Raw genomic sequence first — 23,550 nt, 5'->3', positions numbered from 1 at the left:
GACTCTAAAGCATAAAAAGTTGTACTGTCACTCTGTCAGAGAGATTCTCTTATTGGTGAGCTGTTTTCTTGGGATTCCTAAGACTAAGACAAATTATGTCACATAAGATTCCATAGTGTTACAAGAAAAAAAAAAGATTCCATACAAAGATATGTAATTGGTTACGTATAATTAGGAACTATTTTATCTTTAATTAAACAATTAACAATCTAAGTAAGTCTTTAACTAATTAAGGTTAGCAGAAAAGATATCCGATCATAGGTCGAGTCTCTCTGACGCCATCTTCCCACCCAAGTTTTGCGTCGTAGAATATTCCATTTCTTTCTTATGGTTTCGAAAATAAAATAAAAGGATCCCTTCTTCGTTGCAAATAGATTCCATGCGATGAACTTAGCTTATCTAGAGATTCACTTGTTTGAGAAAACCCGTGTTTCAGTTATAATAGAAACAAAGACTGCCAAAAGAAATTAAAACTAAAATTGATGTTCAATCCATCAAAACCGAAACGATCCTATTTGAACTGGATAAAAGAAGAAGAAAAATTACAAAAATAAAACTAGATTTATCGAGTCAAATGTATCTATTTCTATATCTGCCTATATGAATCTCAGATCAGAACAAACTAAAGTATAAAACATATAACTCAAAATTAATTATTAAAAATAAATGGAATATTTGTTTGATTATTAACAACATTCAACCCCAAACTAAAACGTATTTGTTATCTACAAATACTATCTCAGGAGATTCCAAGTTTCTTCTTCGATATGTATTCCAACTCTCTGTGCATACCATTTGGCTTGAGCGAAACGGGAGAAGGCACGGCACGGTCAATCGTTCCCCAAGTTTTCTTATCAAGTTCATCGACAAGCAAGTACGGAACCGAATCAGTTCTCTACATGGACGAGGAGGAACAACTTTCAACAAAACAATGGTGGTCTGGTTTTCTACTAGAGATAGAGACTAGGCTGCTGTGATTTATGAATGTTTCAAAAAACTATCTCTCATAATAAACTAAAGATGCACTAGTTGTACAAAAGCCTTTTTTGATTTGAATAAATTTAACATTTAAAAAAAAAAAAACGTATCATGATATGTTTCAGTTTGGAGTTGAAGGTTGTTAATCAGTTTGGGGTTGAATGTTGTTAATAATCAAACAAATATTCCATTTATTTTTAATAATCAATTTTGAGTTATACGTTTTATATTTTAGTTTGTTCTGATCTGAGATTCATATAGGCAGATATAGAGATAGATACATTCGACTCGATAAATCAAGTTTTAATTTTGTAATTTTTCTTCTAGATATGTTTTCACTTTGATTTGAACTACCTTATATCCAAAACATTAAAAATACCGAAATGTTGACTGAGATATTTTAATTCGAAATATAAGTGAAATAATACTTATATCATGACATTTCATTTCATTTCATTTCGAGATAACATCTAGATACATGTCAAGTATTTATAATATACGACACGCGTAGAAATAATTGAATAGAACCATATATGATCGATTCCATTAACTGTTTTCTTTGATAATGGATCTCTCTTTACAAAGATGCGTTGAGTACAATACATAGAAGGAAAAAAAACTTGATTAACATGTCATTAAAAAGAACTTATGTACTTATAGGCTTATAGCTCTATCATCATGCTCCAGATCTCAATTGTTTCCATTCCACTAAACGCTGCAAGAAATCCATAACCTGAAAATAATTAAGAAAAAAATACATTACTCAGCCTATCATGTATACACAATATACAGGATAATTTAAGGAACTTTTGATACGAACTTAATCATTTAAAATGAAAAATGATAAACATGTTCACCTCATCAGGCTCTTGCAGAGAATAGAATGCGTTAGTCTCCTTTGGGATTTTGGATACAAGAATGCCAAGACCTTGTCTTCTTTCTCTCAGTATCTATAACATCCGTTAAATGAAATTTACTTAGATCATTGAACAATAACTATTTAATTTTAAGTCTTTCAGTAATTACGAGATTATATATACCTTAAATGCATCTTCGTCTGTGCGATCATCGCCGATATAAAGGGGGAAAACGTCGGTACAATTGGCGTATCCTACAAAAGGCAACACTATTTTAATTAATACTGCTATTGATCTCAACATTAATCATGTTACTCATTACTAATTAGTCGATGAAGAAGTTACCAAGGGACTCTAATAAAAACTCGAGTGCTTTGCCTTTATCCCATTTAATGATAGGACGAATTTCCAAAACCTGAACGACATACCAAACACACAAACTCGCTAATTAAGAAAAAAAACTCTTGTCACCTTAAAAATAGAAACCACTTTATTAATAGTATCTTACTTTTCTTCCTTGAGTAAGTCGGAGCTCAGGGTAGTCCTTCATGACTGATCGAACTTGATTAGCCAAATCACTCCAGTTCTGTCAATATATAAATAAATAAATTGATTATTTAATTTTATTTCTTATTACACTAATAAGGAATTTATTAAAAGAAAGAACATTATCGTACTTTCTCATCGACGCGTCGGAAATGAACAGAGACACAAAATTTATTGTTCTCTATGTTGGCTCCGGGAGTTAAATTTGTTTTCTCCACTAATTTTTGATAGACCTGGACAAAGGCATATTAAATAGTGTAAGTAACAATGAAGTAGTTTTTTTTTCTTCTTATTGTTCAGATATACGAGAAATCTTGAGGGAGAATGTGACCTCGTCGATCATGGGGAGGAACTCTGTAGCTGGTTGGCAAAGAAGAGATTTATCCTGCTGTTTTATAATAACGAATGAGAATGAAATGAAATTTTTTTATCAATGATCCTTGTTTAGAAAAGTTATTAATCATATTAATGTACGTATACAAAAAAACTTACATCCTTATACTTGGACCCTTGCTCTGGTCCTTTGATGTCCATTCCATGACTTCCAGCATAGTACAACTCAGTCAGTTTCACAAAATTATAAACCTGAAAATTGTCAGAATTACTATAATTAGCGTCAGTAATTGATCACTACTAATTAAATTATGCTAATTTTATATTTTTATTATTTTACCTTTTCTCTGCATCTTCCACTAATTATGGCAGTTGGAAAACAGTTTGCTAGTTTTCTCACTGTCCTTCTCATCTATACATAAAAGCAAAATTAGAATGTCAAAACAATTTTTGTAACTAGTAGATTTATTTTTATTATATATATATATATATATATATATAGGTTTTAGAAATGAACCTTCTTAGACATGAAAGCTCGGTCTGGATCATCAACAATGGGAGATAAAGTGCCATCATAATCCAAGAACATAACGATTTGTTTTCCTTCGGAAACATGAAGAATCTCTTCGAACATATCTAAAGCTGATGGATGTTCTGTCTGCGAAAATCATACAAACCTCGTTTATTATAAGAGAATAAATATAACATAGATAAGTAGACGTTATAGCCATAGCCTGATCATAATGATATACTTACCAGCCAAGAGCTTTGTTTCATCAAAGATTTGAGGTGAGTAGGAGAACAAGCTCTCATGGAATCAACCCATGAATTTATTAATCCTCCTCCATTGTTGATGATAAGATCTTGAAGAACTTTCGTCTTCACCGTTGTTGCATCCGTTTTTGATTTGTCTCCTGTTTCATTTTTCACCGGTTTTGTGTTTTCTTCGATGAATCTTACTGAAAATAACAGAGAAACAGATGAGGACAGGTAAAATATATCAGCATGTGTTTATGTATTAAACTAACAAACTCAAAAATATACCCATTTTTTGTTTGCAAATATAAGCTGAAAGAGATAGAAAAGGAGATTTGAGTTGTAAGAAAACAGGGTGAGAATGTGTGTGTGGGCTTGAGAGAGACACAATCTGGTGTGGTCTGAATTTATAGTTGCAAATTATTGTAGGAAAAAAAAACAAGAAACTTTATGTTTTGGACAACATTGTAACTTAACTAATCACTAAAAGAGAAGTTGTCATGTTGATCTAGGTCATGATCGACTTTTCTCTAGTGCGAAATTATTAGTTCTATATGTGACCACGTAGAATGAGTCTACGCTTACGGTCTATTTGAATACCCAAAAAAAGATTCATCTGTGAATTATACCTTCTACCCGAGAGTTAGATCTGTGTATTTAATAGATCTGGGGTTAACTTTTTTCGATTGAAAAAAACATTGTAACTTGACTAAAAAAAAACAGATATTGTAGTGTGTGAACGCTGGAGCACGTGAGAGATACTAGAGAGAGAAAGGAGAGAGAAAGGAGAGAGAAAGGAGATCTGAGCTCGGATCCGGCGTAAGGCCGGCGCGTGAGCGTCCGTGCCGCCGCCGGATCCTTCCTCTTTTCCGTCAAAATGTTTTTTTTGCTTCTTCTCCGTCGCCTATCCCTGAGTGCCTTGTCGGAGCTCTGGATTAGAGCCATCATCCGAAGGTGGTTCCTCGTTTGGAGGGACGACGCGCTCGCGTGGAGGCCATGGCGTGAGAAGATCGGCTTGCATGTTCGAGTGGTGGTTCCGGGAGATGGAGGCTACCACAGATCCGTCGACGCCGGCTTTTCTCCGGGAGGTGGAGGCTCCTTCAGCTTTGCCGACGCCGGTTCAAGTTCCCGGGAAGAGGAGGTAATCTCTGCTCCTTCTTCGCCGGTTTTGGCTCCGAAGGGTAGAGGCTCACACAGCTCTACGCTGTCGGTTTTGGTTCCGGAGGGTAGAGGCTCACTTTTGCTCTACGCGGTCGGGTTAGGACCCGTTGTCTGTTGGGTTTGAGTACTAGGTGGGTTATGGTGGAAACGGTGTGATGGATCTTGTCGTCAAGGTGTATGCTCGGAAAAAGGATGAGCTCTCGGTCGAAGATGACGCTCTCCACCATCGGTTACGACGACAAGAGAAGGAGAGTTGAGGTATCGAGTCGGGGTTTCAATGGTCGTGAGATGGCGTCTGATGTTGGGGATGAGCTTTCGGTTAGTCCGATGAAGCCCCCCGAGACAAGTTCGACGGTTCTGAACCGGTCGGCGGAACCGCCGGAAAGAGAAAAGAAGAAGTTAAGCCGACATGTGTCGCTGGAGTTGGGCAGTGTCGGGTTTGGGCTGTTGGGCTTAAGGCCCGTTTATTTTACTTTGGTGTTTGTTTAGCTAATCGGGCTGTGGGCTTGCTATTTTGTAAGGTTATTGGGCTTGGCCCGTTTCTTTTTAATAAAAAAAAAAAACTTGACGGGAAAAAAAAAGTGTGTGAACGCTGGAACCCATTTTAAATGAGTCCTACTATATGGTTAGTGGGGCCTTTTTCGAAGCGGCTTTTCCGCTCTCACCGATCGTTAAGTTAATTTTAGCGTTGCAGCGTTCCCAGCAACCGCCACGTGGTCCCCTCTCATTAACAGGAACACCACCCATATGCTTGTTTCTTCTGGCCTCTTGGTTGGTGCTCCTAATTTGTTTTTACCAATAATCAGAACCAAATCAATTTTATACTAATCAAATGTACTATGAAGAACGTATATGTAATCTTTCTTGTCACATAGAGATTTTTCTAAAACATATTAACTTGATGCTATAAGAAACCAAACTATTTGGCAATTATATAGCATGTATTAAATTATCAAAGTTCTATGTTCAATGAGGTGAGTTGGGGACTAAAATAGTGAAAAATTATCCTCGCAACCACTATGTCAGATAATTCGATTTACATTTGATTGGACCTATAAATTATCACATTTCATATTTTTGATAAAAAAAAAAATCAAATGTCTATTTATAAAAGTAGTTGATATCACATTTTGATATTAGCTACTTGTGGCTGGTCCTGAGAACATAAATCACCATCACCCTCCCTAAGTAGCACCTTAAATTCTAATTTAAAGCTGACATAACAACATTTATACGCCCCTTGAACTACTTCTAAAGTTTGAGGGATAACCATAGTTTTTTTTTTCGTTTTTTTAACCATAGTTTTCTTTACTTCACAATACTTACTGACATTAATTAACTTGAACAAACTTAAATAAATGGAATGATTTCCTCGTCGAAAAATACTTCTTTCTTGGACAAACGTAATCATTGTAACAAATTCGATAACCAAGAAGTAGATATATCTCTCTATATATTCATTTCATGCTATGTAAAACATAAATACTAATTATATATATATCTTTCTGAATGAAAAAAAAATATGTAAAACTTTTTTTATGTGGGTGTTAATTTGCATGAAGGTATAGTAATATATGCGTCTAATTGCATGGCATTTAGTCAAAACTGAAAGCAAAGTCCTAACCGACACCTCACGTGTAAAATCGAGAGTCTCTACCAAACAGGTGTATCTACGAGGCATAATAGTATCATTTGCAAATAATTGTGCCAGTTACGTTAATCCCTCTTCGTCTCAGATGGTTAACTTGAGCAATCTGATTAGGCTAATTACGCTAGTTACGGTTCACCAAAGTTTGATACAAATTTTGTGGAAATATCATAAATTCATATATACCCGAAAGGGTTCTGATGAGATAACGAACTAGAACAATCTAAGGAAAACTAACGAACGATATGTAATAAATAAATTTTAACGATGCAATCTTTCTCAAATATAATGGATCCCTTTTACAATAAGTTAGCACTTCAAGAAAACCAAGCATATAAGTCGTACGCATGGGACATTTTATATTCTTTGACCATATATCACATGACATTTTTGGATGCGACAAGCTCTTATTGTAAACCACCAAACGAGTAAATTCGAGGACTGGGTACTTTATGGAAAAGCATAGTATAATTGTAACCCTGTATAAAATCCTAATTTCAGAAATGTTACCATTTCTTACTGGTCAAAATTCAAAAAGAAATAGAGAAGAAAAAAACAAAAAATATTTGTCCATTAAGTCAATGGCTTTGACTAAACTGCTAGCGCAACCACTTCTTCAAACTTCTCGGCAAACCTCGACAGAATCCTGCCAAGTCATCAGTAAACCTGTTTTTCCGAAAGGATATATTGTATCTTCCTTCAACAAAAAAAAAATTAAATCATTGATCACAAAATTTTCAATGTGAGATTTTTATCACTTATAGTCATTTTCTAAAATTCAAAATATAACATAATAGAATATAATTTAACACAAAAAAATAACACGAAAGACCTCTTGTTTTTTTTTTTTTATTTAAATTGCATTCTCCTTTTTTCTATGTAGCTTTACTTGGATATACGATGGATGCACGTGTGAAAGTATTGATATAAATTTTATCTATACTATTGTTTACAAAGTAAATTTTAGCAACGGAGCTCTCACGTTAAAATTATAGTAGCTAATATTGTTTATGCCTTTAATAAATAAAATATATAAAAAATTAAAAAAAATTAATATATTTGATTGAATAATTTGAATAAAATTAATAATAGTAAAAATTATCCAGAATTTAAAAACACATTTTAAAATAAAAATATAATTTCTATATATATTATGTTGTTATCTGAAAAAGTCTTTTTATAAAATACTAAAAACATAAAATATATAACTAAATATTAATCAAATAAAATTTTATTTTTATTTAATTTAAAAAAGAATATTGAGTGATTTTTAAATTTTATTTCTATATAATAAGTATAGTGTATAAATTTGTTTTTAAAAAATAATAATTAATATGTAAAAAATTTCAAATAAAAATAAAAATAATATTTTATCATTATAGTCTTCTAATTAATAATGCAAATATTAATAATATGTTTAGGTCCGCGTCCGCAGGAAAACACCTAGTAAATATAATAACAAAATTTAAGACAAGCAAATAAATTGAAGATAAATTAATATTTCCCACCCACCCATCGACCCCCCAATTAAAACCAAAATATTATTGTGATGAAATTTCTACTAATCTTTTTTTTTTGCTAAATAAGTTTTACTAATCTTGACACAGCCATTATATGTAAGGTAGATTCTGTCAGATTTAAAAGAACAGAAAAAAGTTCGTAGCCGTTAATTTGAGAATATTAAGAAATCAATTATATGGACCGCGTCAAACGAGAAAAGGTAACGATTCTTTTTGTCAAAATATATTTCACTATTCCATCAAGTTGCTCTCACTTCTTGATAATCATTTATAGGCTGGCTCTATATTTTCATTCTTAGATACCAAATTAATTCTAATTAAGTTTATCTGTCACCCCAACCAACCAGTAGTTAATTAATACCTTGTAATTCTGATTCTTTTATAGAGTTGTCCACACCTCAATTATATGAATGAATCTACAATAAACAATGTAATTAGTATATGATTTGGAGAATATCATAGTCACATAGCTAGTATATGCTACAACTAAAGTTGGATTTTGGGTTCTGATGTTAGTCCAGTAATTTAATTATAGGCCGATCGAAATGCCCCCAATCATTGAGAACTTTCCAAGATTTTTTAAAAAATAAAATAAAAAGCACAAGCTATTACCCTACAAGTTTAAAATTATAGAAGAGATGATTGGTTTGCTAATGTTCAGTAGATTATAGGAATGATTATGTAAATATATACGACCATAATTACGAACGCATATATCTATTTCTCATGGCCCATTTTGATTTCTACAATCTCGAATTCTCGATATAAAAATGCACTAGTTTATAATCTATTTAATATTTATGTATGCAAGCAATTGAACAAATGCAAACAAAATGTTGTTTTAGGTTTATTGAACGCCTTTTACGAACGTTGGGGTTTAATATGTAGTGGAGAAAATCATCGTTAAAGAGAAAAGGGAACGTTCTTACTTGAAAGTCATTGATATCTATGATTTATATGTGTTAAAAGGAGAATGTCACGCTTTATAATCTTCAAGAGTCGCCAATCTACAATTTGGGTGGCTTCTCTTTATATCTCCATATCCTTCAACCTTTAACTGACCTACACTTTTTCGATAATCAAAGCTATATATGAGATTGATATGGTGAAGATGGTGTCTACACCTACAGAGTGGCCAGCGTTCAATACACACATGGAAAAAAATTTGCGAAGTAAGGAATTTTTTTAAATTTTCTCGCTCCAACATATCTTAAAAACAAAAAATATAATAGCGGATAAGCTTGCACGTGGTACTCGGAACCTGTCTTCTGCTATAGTTTATGTTGATTCAATTTTTCTAAAGTGGCTAACGGGTTTGGAATCTGCTTAGTTTACTAGTCTTTTGTTATTATTTACATATATATATATATAAATAATAATCGCAGCTTGTTTTCATGCGATGTGAAATTCAAATAAACTGTTAAATTATGGAAAAAAAATATAGTAAAGAAAACAACCCGGTACGTAATAGATGTGATCTCCACTCGTATCAAGTTAACTGTCTCAGTGTGTATTCTAAAATCGTTAAACGCGTATATTGAATTCGATGTAATCATTAAAATGCATAGAGTTACTATTCCACGTGGACACACGGTGCATGTAGTAGCGATGTCCATCGCGGAATTATTATAATCAACTGCTAAACTATTCTAACAAGAAAGGCAATCTTTTCTAGATCATGTAAATAAAATGAGATCGCTCGACGGATTTGAACGGATACTAGTTGGATCAGTTGTGAGTCTTGTAACATTTGCAAAGAATTATAATGGATCTTAGATCATCATTAACCCCAGTCTGTTAACTGAGGTTCTTAATTTTGGGTAAGAGACGATTTTTAGCTTTTTTTTTTTAATTTTAACAAAAAAAATTAAGAACTGTCTTTTAAATAAGAGATATAAAATCCGTCTCTTAACAGAAAGTGTAAAAAAAAATCAAATCATAAGTTAAGAATTCTGGTTAAGAGACATGGGTAAATCATACCTTTAACAAGCTTCGCGTTGGAGTTTTCCACTTTCGACTTGTCTTGCGTTAAAGATAAACCCTAAGCCTTCCCGTTTTTGTTTTTATAACTAAATATATAAGAAAACAAAACCTTATTATTTATCTAAATCAATACTATTAAAACAGAAGACCCTCTTTTTTGAGGTACTCTCCTATTTTTAAAGTAATTACAATACACTGCCACTAATTTTATTTAAACATATGTTTTTAATTAAAATCAGCATTTTTCGTAATTGTTTTTATTCAAACAGCAACAATACATGACAGCTACGTAATCATATATGGGAATATGCCATTTAATTTTTTTAGTAAAATAAAATTTTCAAACGAGCAACATAATTACGGGTTTTCAAACGTTTTGTGGTATCTTAATTGGTATACAAATATTTTATGCCATTTCTTATAGATTTTCTCTTGCATATCTTTTCAAACGATTTTGGTATCTTAACTTGGTATACAAATATTTATGCACTTCCTTCTCTATTTTCTAGGGATTTCATCAGTATCTTACTTGGTCTTCCATTTTACGATATTTATAAATAAAAGGTCCCCATTCACAACATTCTCACCAAACCATAATAATACTCTACCTGTATTGTAAATCTAGATGTCCTCCTAAGAAAATTAGTAGCCTAAAACCAAGCAAAATAGGCTGGTGGATTCTGAGTCAGAAGCAAATACCAAGTCCGCGGAGAAAAAACTTCTCTCTTGACTGGTGATCAGGTAAAAATCCAATCTTTTGAAAAATTTGGTTGATATGATATAATCTAAATCGATTTCTGATTATAAAAATCGTATATAAACTCTTTTTTTTTTTGTGTGGAAAGGTTTCTCTTCTAACAGAGAAGTAAACTATGGTGTTCTCTCAACACCTTTTCCAAGCGCTCACAAGAAAATATGGTGCACAAGTTAATATTTCTCCTTCACGCACATCCTCCGAGCTTCTTCCAGCATTAATGATCGCACGCTTCCACCGGCGGAGCAGTTGGTCTCGACATCTGTGATCCCAAGCTCATGGAAAATGCTCTTCACGAGCACATAATACGAAAGAGAAGGAATATCACCTCAATGCATAGATAGCTTTCCATTATATAAAGTCACAACACAAAGAACACACTAAATATAGCTTAAGCATAACCAAATTGCTATTTTAGTGATAGATGATAGGAAGGTTTGTCCAGGAGCATATGCGTAACGATCTCACAGATAATAAATATGAAAAAAATAGATTGGATATTTGAAAGGTTATAAAGAAAAAGACAAGAGTACTCTAGCCTCAGAAAAAAAAACACAAGTCCAAACTAATGTTCTTATCAGTTCCACTTTTGAGCAGCCAGATCGATAATAGTGAATTCGTCGACATCCATGAGTTTGACGTGATTAGGACGCATGTGGCGAACAGAGCAAGCAGGGACACAGAAAGATTCGGACCTTGTGAGGAAAATGCAGAGATCACCAATATCTTGAGTGTAAACAGCGTTACCTTGTTCGTCTATCTTCAACACCATTAAAGCTTTTGTTTCCATTCTCTCTATGCAGTAGATGGTCTTGGTCGTCCTTTTGTACCACTTAACCATGAAAGTTTCACCGGTGGTTCTTGACTCCACCAAGTGTTCGCTTGTGTTGCTCGAGTACAGAAGCTCCCGCTTGGCCTTGCTCAGCTCCGGAAGGTTTTGAAATTGAAGTCTCTGAACCTTTGGTGTGCACTTGTGTTTGCCGAGATCCCATGATCCAACAAGGTGGCCTCCAGATCCGATAATGCGAAACATGTCCTCTTTCTCCGAATACATGACAGGGGAGGAAAAGAAACAAGGGTTTGAGATTCTGATGTTGATCCACTCGGCGTTGCTTTGAGCCGGTTTACAAATGCTTAGTTGAGGTCCCAAGAACTTGACAGCCACAGCACACTCCTCCTTCTCCGGAGAAGATGAGGACATTGCCACGTTGGTGGCCATTTGGGCTTGGCATAGAGGCAGCGTTTCATGAGGAGGTAAAAAAATGATTCTCAACTGTTTACGATTCTTCCCCGGGCCCGGGTATTCCCGGATTCGCACAATGCCGTCCACCAAACACGTTACCCATCCATTGGATGTTCCTATCATTTCCGTTAGCTCCATAAAATCACGAGGCATCTCGTAATCAAGAGCATGCATGTCACCATCCCTCCTGACCACGCGTCTTACGAGATGTGGTCTACAAGGATCCGCGCAGAAGATGGTTGAAGGAAGGATTTGTGATTGCGGCAATGAAGCAGATGAGTAACCATTAGAGTGGTGAAGAGGAGAGCATCTTACCAACACTGGTTTCCGCAAGCATAGCTTTGGGGGCTGGTTGAGAATCAGAGACATGAATACTTTTAGTAAAGAAATGAAACCCTAATTGCTCACATTAATACATATGAAGGGACTTGCTCACCAAGTTTTCCTTTTTGACATAAATTAACCCTAATTCTAATTTGTTTCATTTTTTCTATATAACGTATTCACTCTGATTTCAACGGAGCAGACTTTTAAACATTTACTCGGTTAAGATCCGCACCCTCCGCGGAATAAATATTATATATAAATTATTTTTTAGTATTATATATTATTTTACGTATTATGAAATAATAAATATATATTAAATAATAAAAAAATTAGTAAATATTACGTATATAATTAAATTGGTACAAATACTTAAATAAATTGACAAACACTTTTTCTATTTTATATGTTATAAAATTAAGTTTGAATGATATTGGGGGGTGATTGGTTGGACTTTATCTCCATACTTTAGCTTTATTTATTTTTAAATCACTAAATTTTATCAATCATGTTGTAGCTTTACTTTTAAAAATTAAAGTCTACATCAAGTTTTTATTTAGTTTTACCAATCATGCTTTAACTTTATTTCTAAAGCTACAACAAAAAAAATAAAGCAAAACTTTCTCTTATGTATTTTAGGCAAAAATGCTACATCATTTTTTTATAGGCCGTAGAATCTGTAAAATGAAAAACAAATATCTATAATATCAAATAAATTATATAATCATAATAAAAACTTTTATAAATATTTTAATTTTGAATTTGAGTGTTTTTTAATTATTAAGATATTTAAATAATATAAATATTACTTACATATCACATTTTAAAATACAATAAATTTTGATAATTTATAAAAAATATTAATATAAATTTTTTTAATTCATATAAAATAATAATTTTATATATACAACACATATTTGATATATATTATTTTAAAATATCTACAGCCTATAACTTACAGCTACAACAAATTTAACTACATCAAAAGTTTCTACAAAAAAAATCTACAATAACAACTTTACAGCTACAACCAATTTATCTACAACTAAACATCTACAGCTAAATTTTTAAAGCCACAGTTGAACCAATCATCACCATTAACATTGATATATATATTACATTTTTAATATTGACATATGTTAAAAATTGGGTATAGGTTTGGGGTTAAAATCAAGTTGTGGGTTAATATTTATACACATATTCATTTTGATCGTTTGTATTTCTTGATAACAAAAATTTTAAATCAATGATAACAATAAAAAATTTGTGGGATGTTTAAATGTGTTAATAATTTATAATTTTAAAAACATTCAATGCAAAGTTTAAAATCTAAATATTAAGTTGTCAATAATTGTTCAAAATATTTATAAAAAAAACCAAAACAAATTCGAAATTAAATTATGTATTTTATATGATATATAAATTATTTTTTAAAAAATATTAATATACATATATAATATTTATTAAATGAGACTTCATACTTATGTAATTTTGTAATCATTTGTATCTTGTTATAACATAAATTTTAAACCATGGATCACAAAAAATTTAATGTGAGATTTTTAACAACTTTAGTCATTTATATTCGTTTTTAAAAATTTAAAATATAACATATGCAAAAAAATCTAATTTTTATTATATAGTTAATGTGGTTATTTAATTTATTTTAATAAGTTAAAATTTTAAAAAATGATAGAAAATAAACTAATTTTTATCAAATCTTTATTATTCAAAATCATTAATTGTCATATAAACTTTAGGCACATTAGGTAATTTTGTGATTTTTATTTAAGGAAAATTTGAAGAACATTTATGATTAATTTATGTTTAGGTTGACAAAAAGCTTATTAAATATTAGGAAAAAAATAGATTGGATATTTGAAAGGTTTTAAAGAAAAAAACAAGACTCTAGTCTCAGGAAAAAAAAAACACAAGTCCAAACTAATGTTCTTGTCAGTTCCACTTTTGAGCAGCCAGATCGATAATAGTGAATTCGTCGACATCCATGAGTTTGACGCGATTAGGACGCATGTGGCGAACAGAGCAAGCAGGGACACAGAAAGATTCAGACTTTGTGAGGAAAATGCAGAGATCACCAATATCTTGAGTGTAAACAGCGTTGCCTTCTTCGTCTATCTTGAACACCATTAAAGCTTGTGTTTCCATTCTCTCTATGCAGTAGATGGTCTTGGCCGTCCTTTTGTACCACTTAACCATGAAAGTTTCACCGGTGGTTCTTGACTCCACCAAGTGTTCGCTTGTGTTGCTCGAGTACAGAAGCTCCCGCTTGGCCTTGCTCAGCTCCGGAAGGTTTTGAAATTGAAGTCTCTGAATCTTTGGTGTGCACTTGTGTTTGCCGAGATCCCATGATCCAACAAGGTGGCCTCCAGATCCGATAATGCGAAACATGTCCTCTTTCTCCGAATACATGACAGGGGAGGAAAAGAAACAAGGGTTTGAGATTCTGATGTTGATCCACTCGGCGTTGCTTTGAGCCGGTTTACAAATGCTTAGTTGAGGTCCCCAGAACTTGACAGCCACAACACAATCCTCTTTCAACGGAGAAGATGAGGACATTGCCACGTTGGTGGCCATTTGGGCTTGGCATAGAGGCAGCGTTACATGAGGAGGTAAAAAAATGATTCTCAACTGTTTACGATTCTTCCCCGGGTGTTCCCGGATTTGCACAATGCCGTCCACCAAAGACGTTATCCATCCATTGGATGTTCCTATCATTTCCGTTACCTCCATAAAATCACTAGGCATCTCGTGATCAAGAATATCCATGTCACCATCCCTCCTCCTGTACACGGGTCTTACGAGATGTGGTCTACAAGGATCAGCGCATAAGATGGTTGAAGGAAGGATTTGTGATTGCGGCAATGAAGCAGATGAGTAACCATTAGAGTGGTGAAGAGGAGAGCATCTTACCAACACTGGTTTCCGCAAGCATAGCTTCGGGGGCTGGTTGAGAATCAGAGACATGAATAGTTTTAGTAAAGAAATGAAACCCCAATTGCTCACATTAATACATATGAAGGGACTTGCTCACCAAGTTTTCCTTCTTGACATAAATTAGCCCTAATTCTAATTTGTTTCTTTTTGATTCTTGCAGCAAGAGAAACATAATCTGTTTGATTTTTACGATTTTATATATTGATATTTGTTTTTTATAATTAGTGTTATATTTTAGATGCGTCGTCATGTAATTAACTCTATTTAAAAGATTTGGATCGAATCGAGTAATATGGCTATTTTTCGTACAAATATCCAAACATATTTCAGATATATTGTTTATTTTGATATTTTAGGTTCTTATCCTTGTTCAGAATATTATTAAAAATAAATAAATAATATTTTTAACCACATAAATAATACTTGAAAATTATAAATGTCTATAATTTTAGAATTGTAGACATAAATATTATTAAAAATTAAATAAAAAATTATTTCTTGTATCTTAATTTTTACATATAATTAAAATTAAAAAAAATATTTTAAATATAATTTAATTTTTTAAACTTTTATTTCTGCATATGGTGCCGCCTGAAAATATAATTAAATAACAAAACTCAATTTATAAACCAATTTTACAACAACAAATTTTATTTATTTTCACATGTATATAATTAAAATTTAATAAACTAAATCTAACCCAAACAAAAAAATCTATAACCAAACCAATAATATGAGACTTGAAAATATTTTGTTGTCAAAAAATAACCAAACCAATAATAAATTATAACCAACATAAAATCAAATCAAATAAAAAACTCCAAAAGTTTAACACATATTACTAAACCAAGTTTGTATTTATTTTATCATATATATCTAAATCAATTTAAATAAACTAAATGTAATCCATTTTTCATACATTTTTTGTCAACGCAATTTTTCAACGATATGCATATTATATGCTATTTTCTTATTAAACTTTAACCTTTTTTACAAAAAAAAAAAAACCATAAAATCAAGTTTCTCATCAAAATTACATATTGAATATTTTCACCAAAACCGCAAAAATCGAGTTTTCTGCCAAAACTACAAATCGAGTTTTCCCACCTAATCGAGTTTTATTGCCAAAATCGAAAAAGTTGAGTTTTTCCGCTAGAACCGAAAACCTTAAGACCAAGTTTTTCTGCCAAAACAGTAAAAAACGAGTATTCCCGCCAAAACCGTAAAACCGAGCTTTCCCGCCAATTCGTAAAACCGAGTTTTCCCGCCATAAGTAAAACTAAGTTTTTCCGCCAAAACCGCTAAATCGAATTTTCCCGCCAAAACCGCAAAATCGAGTTCTCCTACAAAACCCGCAAAATCGAGTTTTCCCGACAAAACCGTAATATAAAATTTTCCCGCCAAAACCGCAAAAGCGAGTTTTTTTTGCAAAAAACCGTAAGATCAAAAATTTTCGCCAAAACCGTAAGATCGAGTTTCTCTGATAAAACCGTAAGATCGAGTTTCCCCGCTAAAACAATATCCTACCAAAATCACAAAATCAAGTTTTCCCAATTAAACCGTAAAATCTAGTTTCCCGCCAAAACTGTAAAACCGAGTTTTCCTACCAAAATTGTATTTTTCCTGTCTAGACGATAAAATATAATTTTTTTGGTTAAAACTACAAAATTGTTTTTTTTGCCTAAATAGTTTGTATTTTCTATTAAGAGAAGATTTTTATTTTCAGCCAAAATATAATATGTTTTTATTTGATAACCATTCAAACTATAATAGTATTTTTAGTGGATATATACCACTAAAACCAATAACTCATTAATTTTAATGGATTATGGATTTACCCAATATAAGCTCAAATCAATTTGGATATGGTTTGGTTTGGGTTGGTTTACCCATTTTGAGTGCTCTTTTGAGAGCGAAGCCCTTTTTCATCACTTGTGCAACCCAACCTATCGGCACTTTCACCCTGTCGGTAAATAGGGATTCTTCGCATGGCGTTCGAAGCATTTCCTCCTTTAATCGCCGATCAGCTCCATTACTTACTCAACCACTCTCCTGATTCCATCAAGGTAAACATCAATCATCAGATTCATGTTCCAATCCTCTCTAAGTTAGCGTTTTATTAAACTTAAAAATTATCTTCTTCAACGATTTGTAGATCGAAAATGTACGGTCGGGTAACAGGTTCAATCCCAGAATCCTCGACCGTTTTACTTTGGTCATACCTTATTGCCTGGACGCGATCAAATGTAAGTGTGTTCTCTTCTTCTCAATTTTGCAATTGTTTTCTGTAATTTACACAAAAACGTTTTTATTTTATTTTTATTTTGGGTGGCAGGGGATGTTATTTACAATTCAGAGTATCCAGCAGCTCCTCCTGATTTCATATTTGGGCCAGATGATGAGGATTTTATGCCGTGTAGCACCACTATTTCTCCTGTTGATTCATTACTAGACAAGGCTTTGTCTGAGTGGAACAACCAGGACTCGACTCTGCTACTTGTTCTCATTCAAGGATTGAGGTTTGTTTCATTCAAAACCCCTTTGTCCCCATGGCACTTTTTCTTCTTTCTATTATTTACCCATGATTATTCAATGATCTTTAAGAGTACAACTCTCATGGTTATCTCACCAATTGGGTTTTCTACAAAAACATTGAGGTTGAGGTTGCTACCTGGCTCAGTTCAAGTTGTTTTCTCACTCTACAGGGATCAATATGTGGCCTACCAACGAAAGCGAGTGGGTCAAGTTGATGATGATCGTGTCAAGTTTGAAATTAGCACAGTTTTAACTCGCAAGGTAAAATTATGCTTTTATACAAGGAATCATTCATAATCTGTTTTTTTTTTTTCCTTGCATTTATGCGTTAATTAATAGTGATGGAAAAAGCAACCTGTTTGTTTTTATATTGTCTGAGTTTCTGAGGCGGGCCTCTTAAAGCATATAGATTCTGTTGCTCAGGTCCTGTGAAACACTAGGGTTGGATAAGTTATGTCTTGAATGGTAATTTAGAATTTGTATTGGGCTCAAAACCATTTTAGATAAATCATCTCATAGTTCTCTCAATGTTGATGCTCTTCTTGTTTTCCTTTTCTCAGGGAATTGAAATGCAAATGACTTCAGGAGCTGACAAGGTATATTTATATATGTCAAGATTCTTGATCCTTCTTGGTAAAGACAGCGCGCATTGTAGGCATGTGACTCTTTCCATTACCTTTAATTTTTAATTGTAGCCAGAGGAAGTCAAGTTTGCAGTACCTCTTGTGATGGATATGAGCATAAACAAACTTGTTGTTGGGTGCCCTTGGAAGAATGAGCAGAAAATTTATCTTCAGGTCTCGTTATCCCATTCTTCACCCCTTTTCAATTGTTAGCAGCGTCTTGTTGATATTGATAAACTAGTTGTGGATGCAGGTGGTATACCCGATTCTTCGAAAGTATGAATCAGCACCTTCGTCACCTCGTCTGAAATTAGTATCATCTTCTGATCTAAAAGCGCTTTTCTCTGTAGAGGATGTTAAACTTCCTCCATGGATGGATGGGATGTAAGTTACACCTGTACAAAACAAAATATCAGTCTACCTGCATACCATGCATATACTGAAAACCCTCTACTTTTTTTTTCTAATTTGAAGGTGCTTAGCTGAATATCTTCCCCATCTCGAAGAAACCCTTGAGAGACAAGTCAGTTCCTACTAAATCTTCTTCACATAAAAATATGTGTGTAATTTTCTTGGTATCAAGGTCTTATCAAGTTTTACTTTCTAGATCCTGGAAGCTGTTTCTGCAATTGTTTTAAGGAGGAGTTTTGTTGAGGCACTGGCTCTTTTTCTTGGAAGACCTCTTGAAGCGGATCCTGTAAGTAATATTTCTTGGCATGTGTTTAAATTGATTTCCGAGATTCTCTTATTATTATTATTGTGTTTTCTTGCTAGACCTTTTGCCGTAAGGCATCGTTCCTTGCTGCCTCGGGACCATTTCCATTCGTGGTAAGTCTATCACTCCTCAGGGCTTTCAATACAAAGTAGATTTTGATTCACTTGAGTTTATCAAAGCTTTATCGTTTGATGTAGGTTCACTTCTTCTTTCCAACTCAATTTCCAAAGCAGCAACCAGCTCTAATGCTCCAAAGTTGCCAGGTATGAAAAACAATCTGGAAACGAGCTAAACGAAAGTCGTTGGGTTTCTTTTTTTTCCTTAGGTATAATGAATGGATAATTTTTTTAATATGCAGCATTTAAACCAATTGAGCGAGCCGGTCAAATTAAACCTCCTCACCGATTACCCATGGAGTCCAAGGTGGGAAGTGGGGCGCATGGCTGAACGATTGTGGTGAGTCTCGCGTACATGTCACATTTTACTGATTCTCCTTGTTTAACATTCAACAAAGCTTTTTTTACTTTATGCAGTGACTTCCTAACCGATGAAGCTGTCAACTTCAAAAAATATTGTAACGAAGCTCTGCTCCAACATTAGAGTCCCTAAACTGAGCTCTTTTTCTCTCTTAAAATGTTTGTTATATTTTCTCGTTGAAATTTGAAATTTATTGATCAACAAAAAGCACTTTTACAAATATGGAATGTGTAAAAGAGGAACCAAAGACAGGAGTAGGGCTGGGACTTTGGATATTCGAAGTTCGGATTAAGATCCGTTCGGGTCCTGATCTTTCGGATAAGTGAATTATAACAAACACAAACATAATATAATGATTTTTTCCCAAGACTTTTCCACTCTTGAACTTTGTTGGATCTAGATTAGGGTTGATGATGACAGATTTGTTTGGTTATGGCTTGATGGTGAAGGGTAGGGGTTCGGCCAGCTACTAGCTTCCTCTGAACAAGTTGCTGGGTAGTTTTGTGGGTTGATTAGATTCAAGAAACTCTTTTCTCTCGTTCTTGATTTGAAGCACCAGTTAATTTGAGAGTTTATTGATTGTTTTGGGTTCATACACCTCAACAATCAAGTTGCTCAAAGAACAATGAACAACTAAAATTACATTAAATATTGTTAAGTGGTTAAAATATATACAATCATCAAATCAATCATGTATAAAAAATTTGAACAATATAAAAGTTAAAAAAGCACACGAGCAGGCATTTTTATTGCTTTTTATTATTTTGTTTTATTCGACATTTTAACTTAAATAGTATGCTATGTTATATAAATGTATTTGATTTTTTTACCTCTCAAAACCAAAAAAAAAAAGAAAAAAGAAAAGAAAAAACATAAACCCTAGAGGACCAAGGCTTAAGTGGATGGATAATACGAAGAAAAGGAAAAAGAAGGGATTTTCACATCCGCAACAAAAGTGGAATGGAAGCTCTAGGTCGTCACCTCGGCATTGGCCTCTTCCCGTTTCAGATTTGCCGACTACCTCCGGCGACCAAACTCCGGCGTAGCCTACCCTCCTCTCCGGTCATAACCACTGTCTGTTCCGCCAGCCGATGGGCCGACCGTCTTCTCCCCGACTTCAATTTCACCACCGATTCCTCCTCCTCCTCCTCCGCCTCCACGGCCACTTTGGTCTCTCCGCCACCGTCTATTGACCGTCCCGAGCGCCACGTTGCCATTCCCATCGACTTCTACGAGGTGTTGGGAGCGGAGACGCATTTCTTAACTGATGGAATCAGAAGAGCATTTGAAGCTAGGGTTTCAAAACCGCCTCAGTTCGGGTTCAGTGACGACGCTTTAATCAGCAGAAGACAGATCCTCCAAGCTGCTTGCGAGACGCTCTCGAATCCTCGGTCTCGAAGAGAGTACGACGAAAGCCTTGTTGATGACGAGGCTGCTACAGTCTTCACTGATGTTCCTTGGGATAAGGTCATTTCGATTTTGCTTTCTTTTCTCAAAACAAAAGATTTTTTGATTTTTTGAATTTTTTAATTTAAATACATGAAGGTTCCTGGTGCTCTCTGTGTGCTGCAAGAAGCTGGTGAGACTGAAGTGGTTCTTCGTGTAGGAGAAGCCTTGCTTAAGGAGAGGTTGCCTAAGTCCTTCAAGCAAGATGTGGTTTTGGTTATGGCGCTTGCCTTTCTTGACATCTCCAGGGATGCAATGGCGTTACATCCTCCTGATTTTATTACTGGATATGAGTTCGTTGAGGAAGCTCTTAAGCTTTTGCAGGAGGAAGGAGCCAGCAGCCTTGCTCCTGATCTACGTTCCCAGATTGATGAGACTTTGGAAGAGATCACTCCCCGTTATGTATTGGAGCTTCTTGCTTTACCTCTTGGGGATGATAAACGCCTAGCTGGTTTAAGCGGTGTTCGCAATATCTTGTGGTCTGTTGGAGGAGGTGGAGCATCAGCTGTTGTTGGTGGTCTTACACGCGAGAAATTTATGAACGAGGCGTTTTTACGAATGACAGCATCTGAGCAAGTCTGAAGCCCTTTCTTTTCTTTTCTTTTCTTTTTTTTTTTAAATCATGATTTTCGCATTCGTTTCCCCCATTCTAATCTCTGCTCTCTGTGTGTCATAGGTTGATCTTTTTGTAGCTACCCCGAGTAATATTCCAGCAGAGTCTTTTGAAGTTTATGAAGTTGCGCTGGCGCTTGTGGCTCAAGCTTTTATAGCTAAGAAACCCCACCTCTTACAGGACGCTGATAAGCAATTCCAGCAACTTCAGCAGGCTAAGGTAATGGCTATGGAGATTCCTGCGATGCTGTATGACTCGAGAAATAATTGGGAGGTTGACTTTGGTCTCGAGAGGGGACTCTGTGCACTGCTTATAGGCAAAGTCGACGAATGCCGTATGTGGTTGGGGTTAGACAGTGAGGACTCACAGTACAGGAATCCAGCTATTGTTGAGTTTGTCTTGGAGAATTCAAATCGTGACGACCTCCCTGGGCTCTGCAAACTATTGGAGACCTGGTTGGCAGGGGTTGTCTTTCCTAGGTTCAGAGATACCAAAGATAAACAATTTAAACTTGGGGATTATTATGATGATCCCATGGTTTTGAGTTACCTGGAAAGAGTGGAGGTTGTTCAGGGCTCTCCTTTAGCAGCTGCTGCAGCTATGGCAAGGATGGGAGCTGAGCATGTGAAGGCTAGTGCTATACAGGCACTGCAGAAAGTTTTTCCTTCTCGTTATTCAGATGCGCAAGAGACGGTGTCTACTGTAGATCGTGCTGGTAACAACAATGTAGGACATGATGATGCTGATGATGAGACTGCTGTGTTAAGTGCAGCAACTGAAGGACCATCCGAAATCTTTGATACAAAGTCTAGCGTCGATGCAATTACTGTAGAACAGTCCAATGCTGATAAGCTAAAGGAGGCAAGTGTAAAGATTCTCTCTGCCGGTGTTGTTGTTGGAATCATTTCGCTGGCCAGCCTGAGGTATATGTCTCTTAAAGGCAGCTCATCGTTGCAACGCAAGGATATGACTTCCTCTACGGCATCTGAAATTGCTACCATAGGTATATGATCAAAGGATGCCAATTTTATACAAGCTTATTGCTCAAAAGTAGATATTAACAGGAATGAAAGTAGATCGTTTACTTGATACATGCCCCAAAAGATATCCTGAGTATTTAGAACTGAGGTTAACTAGTTGCTGAGTAGATTTCACTCACAACATGTACATATGCTGCTTGAATGTTTTGATCAAACTGTAGACAAGAGTTGGAGCTGTAGTGCAGTGTATTTAACATTTCTCTTTAGGATAACGTATGTAGCAAATTGTTCTACTATGTTTTGTTCAAAACTTTATTTCCTTCGGATAATCTTTTTTTCTGACTTAGGGTCAGTTAAATCTGAGGATTCGGTAGCGCTTCCCAGGATGGATGCTAGGACTGCGGAGAGTCTAGTGAGCAAGTGGCAGAAGATCAAGTCTCAGGCCTTTGGGCGTGATCACTGCATAGAAATGTTGCCAGAGGTAAGGGAATAAAGTTACAATTCACTCGATTGTGTTAATAAACCTGATTGTAATGTTGGCAACGATCTGTCTGGTAATTTTATAGGTTTTGGATGGGAGAATGCTGAAGATCTGGACAGACAGAGCATCTGAAACTAAGCAGCTCGGGTTGGTGTATGATTATACACTGTTGAAACTCTCCGTTGACAGCGTGACTGTCTCAGCTGACGGAACTCGTGCTCTGGTTGAAGCAACTCTGGAGGAGTCTGCTTGTCTATCTGATTTGGTTCATCCAGAAAACAATGCTACAGATGTCAGAACCTACACAACAAGATACGAAGCTTTCTGGTCCAAGTCAGGAGGATGGAAAATCACTGAAGGCTCTGTTCTTGCATCATAATATGGTGTTCATATGTAGCATGTCTAAACTTGCGGTTTTCTCTTTGTTTGTATATTCTCCTGCTAAGTTAGTGTTCAATAAAGGAACTCGGAAATATTCAGGTTCTTGTCACTCCCAATACCTTGTCTATGTTATAATATAAGTGCTACAATTCAAGTTTCTTGTTCAGTCAGGTACATATTATGTCAAGAGTTACTTATCCTTCTGATTAGATACCACAGGAACTGGTTAGCATAATACTTA

The 23,550-nt window shown here is 34.6% G+C and overlaps 5 protein-coding genes across 7 annotated transcripts; 2 read left to right on the top strand and 3 right to left on the bottom strand.

The window, feature by feature from the left end:
- Nucleotides 1-1,073: 1,073 nt before the first annotated feature.
- On the bottom strand, nt 1,074-5,386 carry LOC106350955 (probable trehalose-phosphate phosphatase H). 2 transcript variants are annotated; one of them, XM_048734905.1, is made up of 12 exons: nt 3,759-5,386; nt 3,471-3,673; nt 3,232-3,372; nt 3,055-3,126; nt 2,874-2,966; nt 2,713-2,769; nt 2,513-2,614; nt 2,344-2,421; nt 2,181-2,250; nt 2,019-2,089; nt 1,836-1,928; nt 1,074-1,711 (listed from the first exon to the last, which is right to left on the bottom strand). In XM_048734905.1, exons 1-12 carry the CDS (start codon nt 3,760-3,762, stop codon nt 1,655-1,657), a joined length of 1,041 nt encoding a protein of 346 aa, XP_048590862.1. In that variant the 5' UTR covers nt 3,763-5,386; the 3' UTR covers nt 1,074-1,654. The 2 variants fall into 2 exon arrangements, with proteins under 2 accessions (XP_048590862.1, XP_022544241.2); XM_022688520.2 differs by having other exon boundaries at nt 2,713-2,766.
- A 2,827-nt stretch (nt 5,387-8,213) lies between these two features.
- Nucleotides 8,214-12,481, bottom strand: LOC106350957. The gene has a single exon (XM_048781504.1). It carries the CDS (start codon nt 12,146-12,148, stop codon nt 11,114-11,116), a length of 1,035 nt encoding a protein of 344 aa, XP_048637461.1. The 5' UTR covers nt 12,149-12,481; the 3' UTR covers nt 8,214-11,113.
- Nucleotides 12,482-13,939: 1,458 nt separating this feature from the next.
- BNAA06G37140D lies at nt 13,940-15,839 on the bottom strand. The gene has a single exon (XM_048781503.1). The coding sequence runs from the start codon at nt 15,086-15,088 to the stop codon at nt 14,057-14,059; it is 1,032 nt and encodes a 343-aa protein (XP_048637460.1). The 5' UTR covers nt 15,089-15,839; the 3' UTR covers nt 13,940-14,056.
- Nucleotides 15,840-16,890: 1,051 nt separating this feature from the next.
- Nucleotides 16,891-19,779, top strand: LOC106349523 (BRISC and BRCA1-A complex member 2). The gene is made up of 13 exons (XM_013789509.3): nt 16,891-17,124; nt 17,214-17,304; nt 17,394-17,577; nt 17,764-17,854; nt 18,154-18,189; nt 18,289-18,390; nt 18,470-18,600; nt 18,691-18,739; nt 18,824-18,913; nt 18,991-19,044; nt 19,129-19,194; nt 19,290-19,387; nt 19,465-19,779. Exons 1-13 carry the CDS (start codon nt 17,047-17,049, stop codon nt 19,529-19,531), a joined length of 1,137 nt encoding a protein of 378 aa, XP_013644963.1. The 5' UTR covers nt 16,891-17,046; the 3' UTR covers nt 19,532-19,779.
- A 518-nt stretch (nt 19,780-20,297) lies between these two features.
- Nucleotides 20,298-23,467, top strand: LOC106349524 (protein ACCUMULATION AND REPLICATION OF CHLOROPLASTS 6, chloroplastic). Of its 2 annotated transcripts, none has more exons than XM_048781502.1 (5): nt 20,298-20,875; nt 20,954-21,430; nt 21,531-22,470; nt 22,801-22,928; nt 23,014-23,467. In XM_048781502.1, the coding sequence occupies exons 1-5, from the start codon at nt 20,369-20,371 to the stop codon at nt 23,305-23,307; spliced, it is 2,346 nt and encodes a 781-aa protein (XP_048637459.1). In that variant the 5' UTR covers nt 20,298-20,368; the 3' UTR covers nt 23,308-23,467. The 2 variants fall into 2 exon arrangements, with proteins under 2 accessions (XP_048637459.1, XP_013644965.2); XM_013789511.3 differs by having other exon boundaries at nt 20,300-20,875; nt 22,795-22,928.
- The last annotated feature ends 83 nt before the right edge of the window (nt 23,468-23,550 follow it).

Source organism: Brassica napus, chromosome A6 (assembly GCF_020379485.1).
Source record: "Brassica napus cultivar Da-Ae chromosome A6, Da-Ae, whole genome shotgun sequence".
Taxonomy (NCBI): Eukaryota; Viridiplantae; Streptophyta; class Magnoliopsida; order Brassicales; family Brassicaceae; genus Brassica; species Brassica napus.
The sequence above is the reverse complement of the archived record's forward strand: the minus strand, read 5'-3'. Positions and strand labels throughout refer to the sequence as shown.

Coding starts and splice junctions, on each gene's coding strand:
- LOC106350955 (XM_048734905.1), bottom strand. Junction 2,251..2,343: donor GACTTACTCAAGGAAGAAAA/GTAAGATACTAT, acceptor TATGTCGTTCAG/GTTTTGGAAATTCGTCCTAT. Junction 1,712..1,835: donor CTCTGCAAGAGCCTGATGAG/GTGAACATGTTT, acceptor AATTATTTTCAG/GTTATGGATTTCTTGCAGCG.
- LOC106350957 (XM_048781504.1), bottom strand. CDS start 12,148: ATGTCTCTGATTCTCAACCAGCCCCCAAAGCTATGCTTGCGGAAACCA.
- BNAA06G37140D (XM_048781503.1), bottom strand. CDS start 15,088: ATGTCTCTGATTCTCAACCAGCCCCCGAAGCTATGCTTGCGGAAACCA.
- LOC106349523 (XM_013789509.3), top strand. CDS start 17,047: ATGGCGTTCGAAGCATTTCCTCCTTTAATCGCCGATCAGCTCCATTAC. Junction 17,125..17,213: donor ACTCTCCTGATTCCATCAAG/GTAAACATCAAT, acceptor AACGATTTGTAG/ATCGAAAATGTACGGTCGGG. Junction 19,195..19,289: donor TAATGCTCCAAAGTTGCCAG/GTATGAAAAACA, acceptor TTTAATATGCAG/CATTTAAACCAATTGAGCGA.
- LOC106349524 (XM_013789511.3), top strand. CDS start 20,369: ATGGAAGCTCTAGGTCGTCACCTCGGCATTGGCCTCTTCCCGTTTCAG. Junction 20,876..20,953: donor CTGATGTTCCTTGGGATAAG/GTCATTTCGATT, acceptor AAATACATGAAG/GTTCCTGGTGCTCTCTGTGT. Junction 22,471..22,794: donor ATCTGAAATTGCTACCATAG/GTATATGATCAA, acceptor TTTCTGACTTAG/GGTCAGTTAAATCTGAGGAT.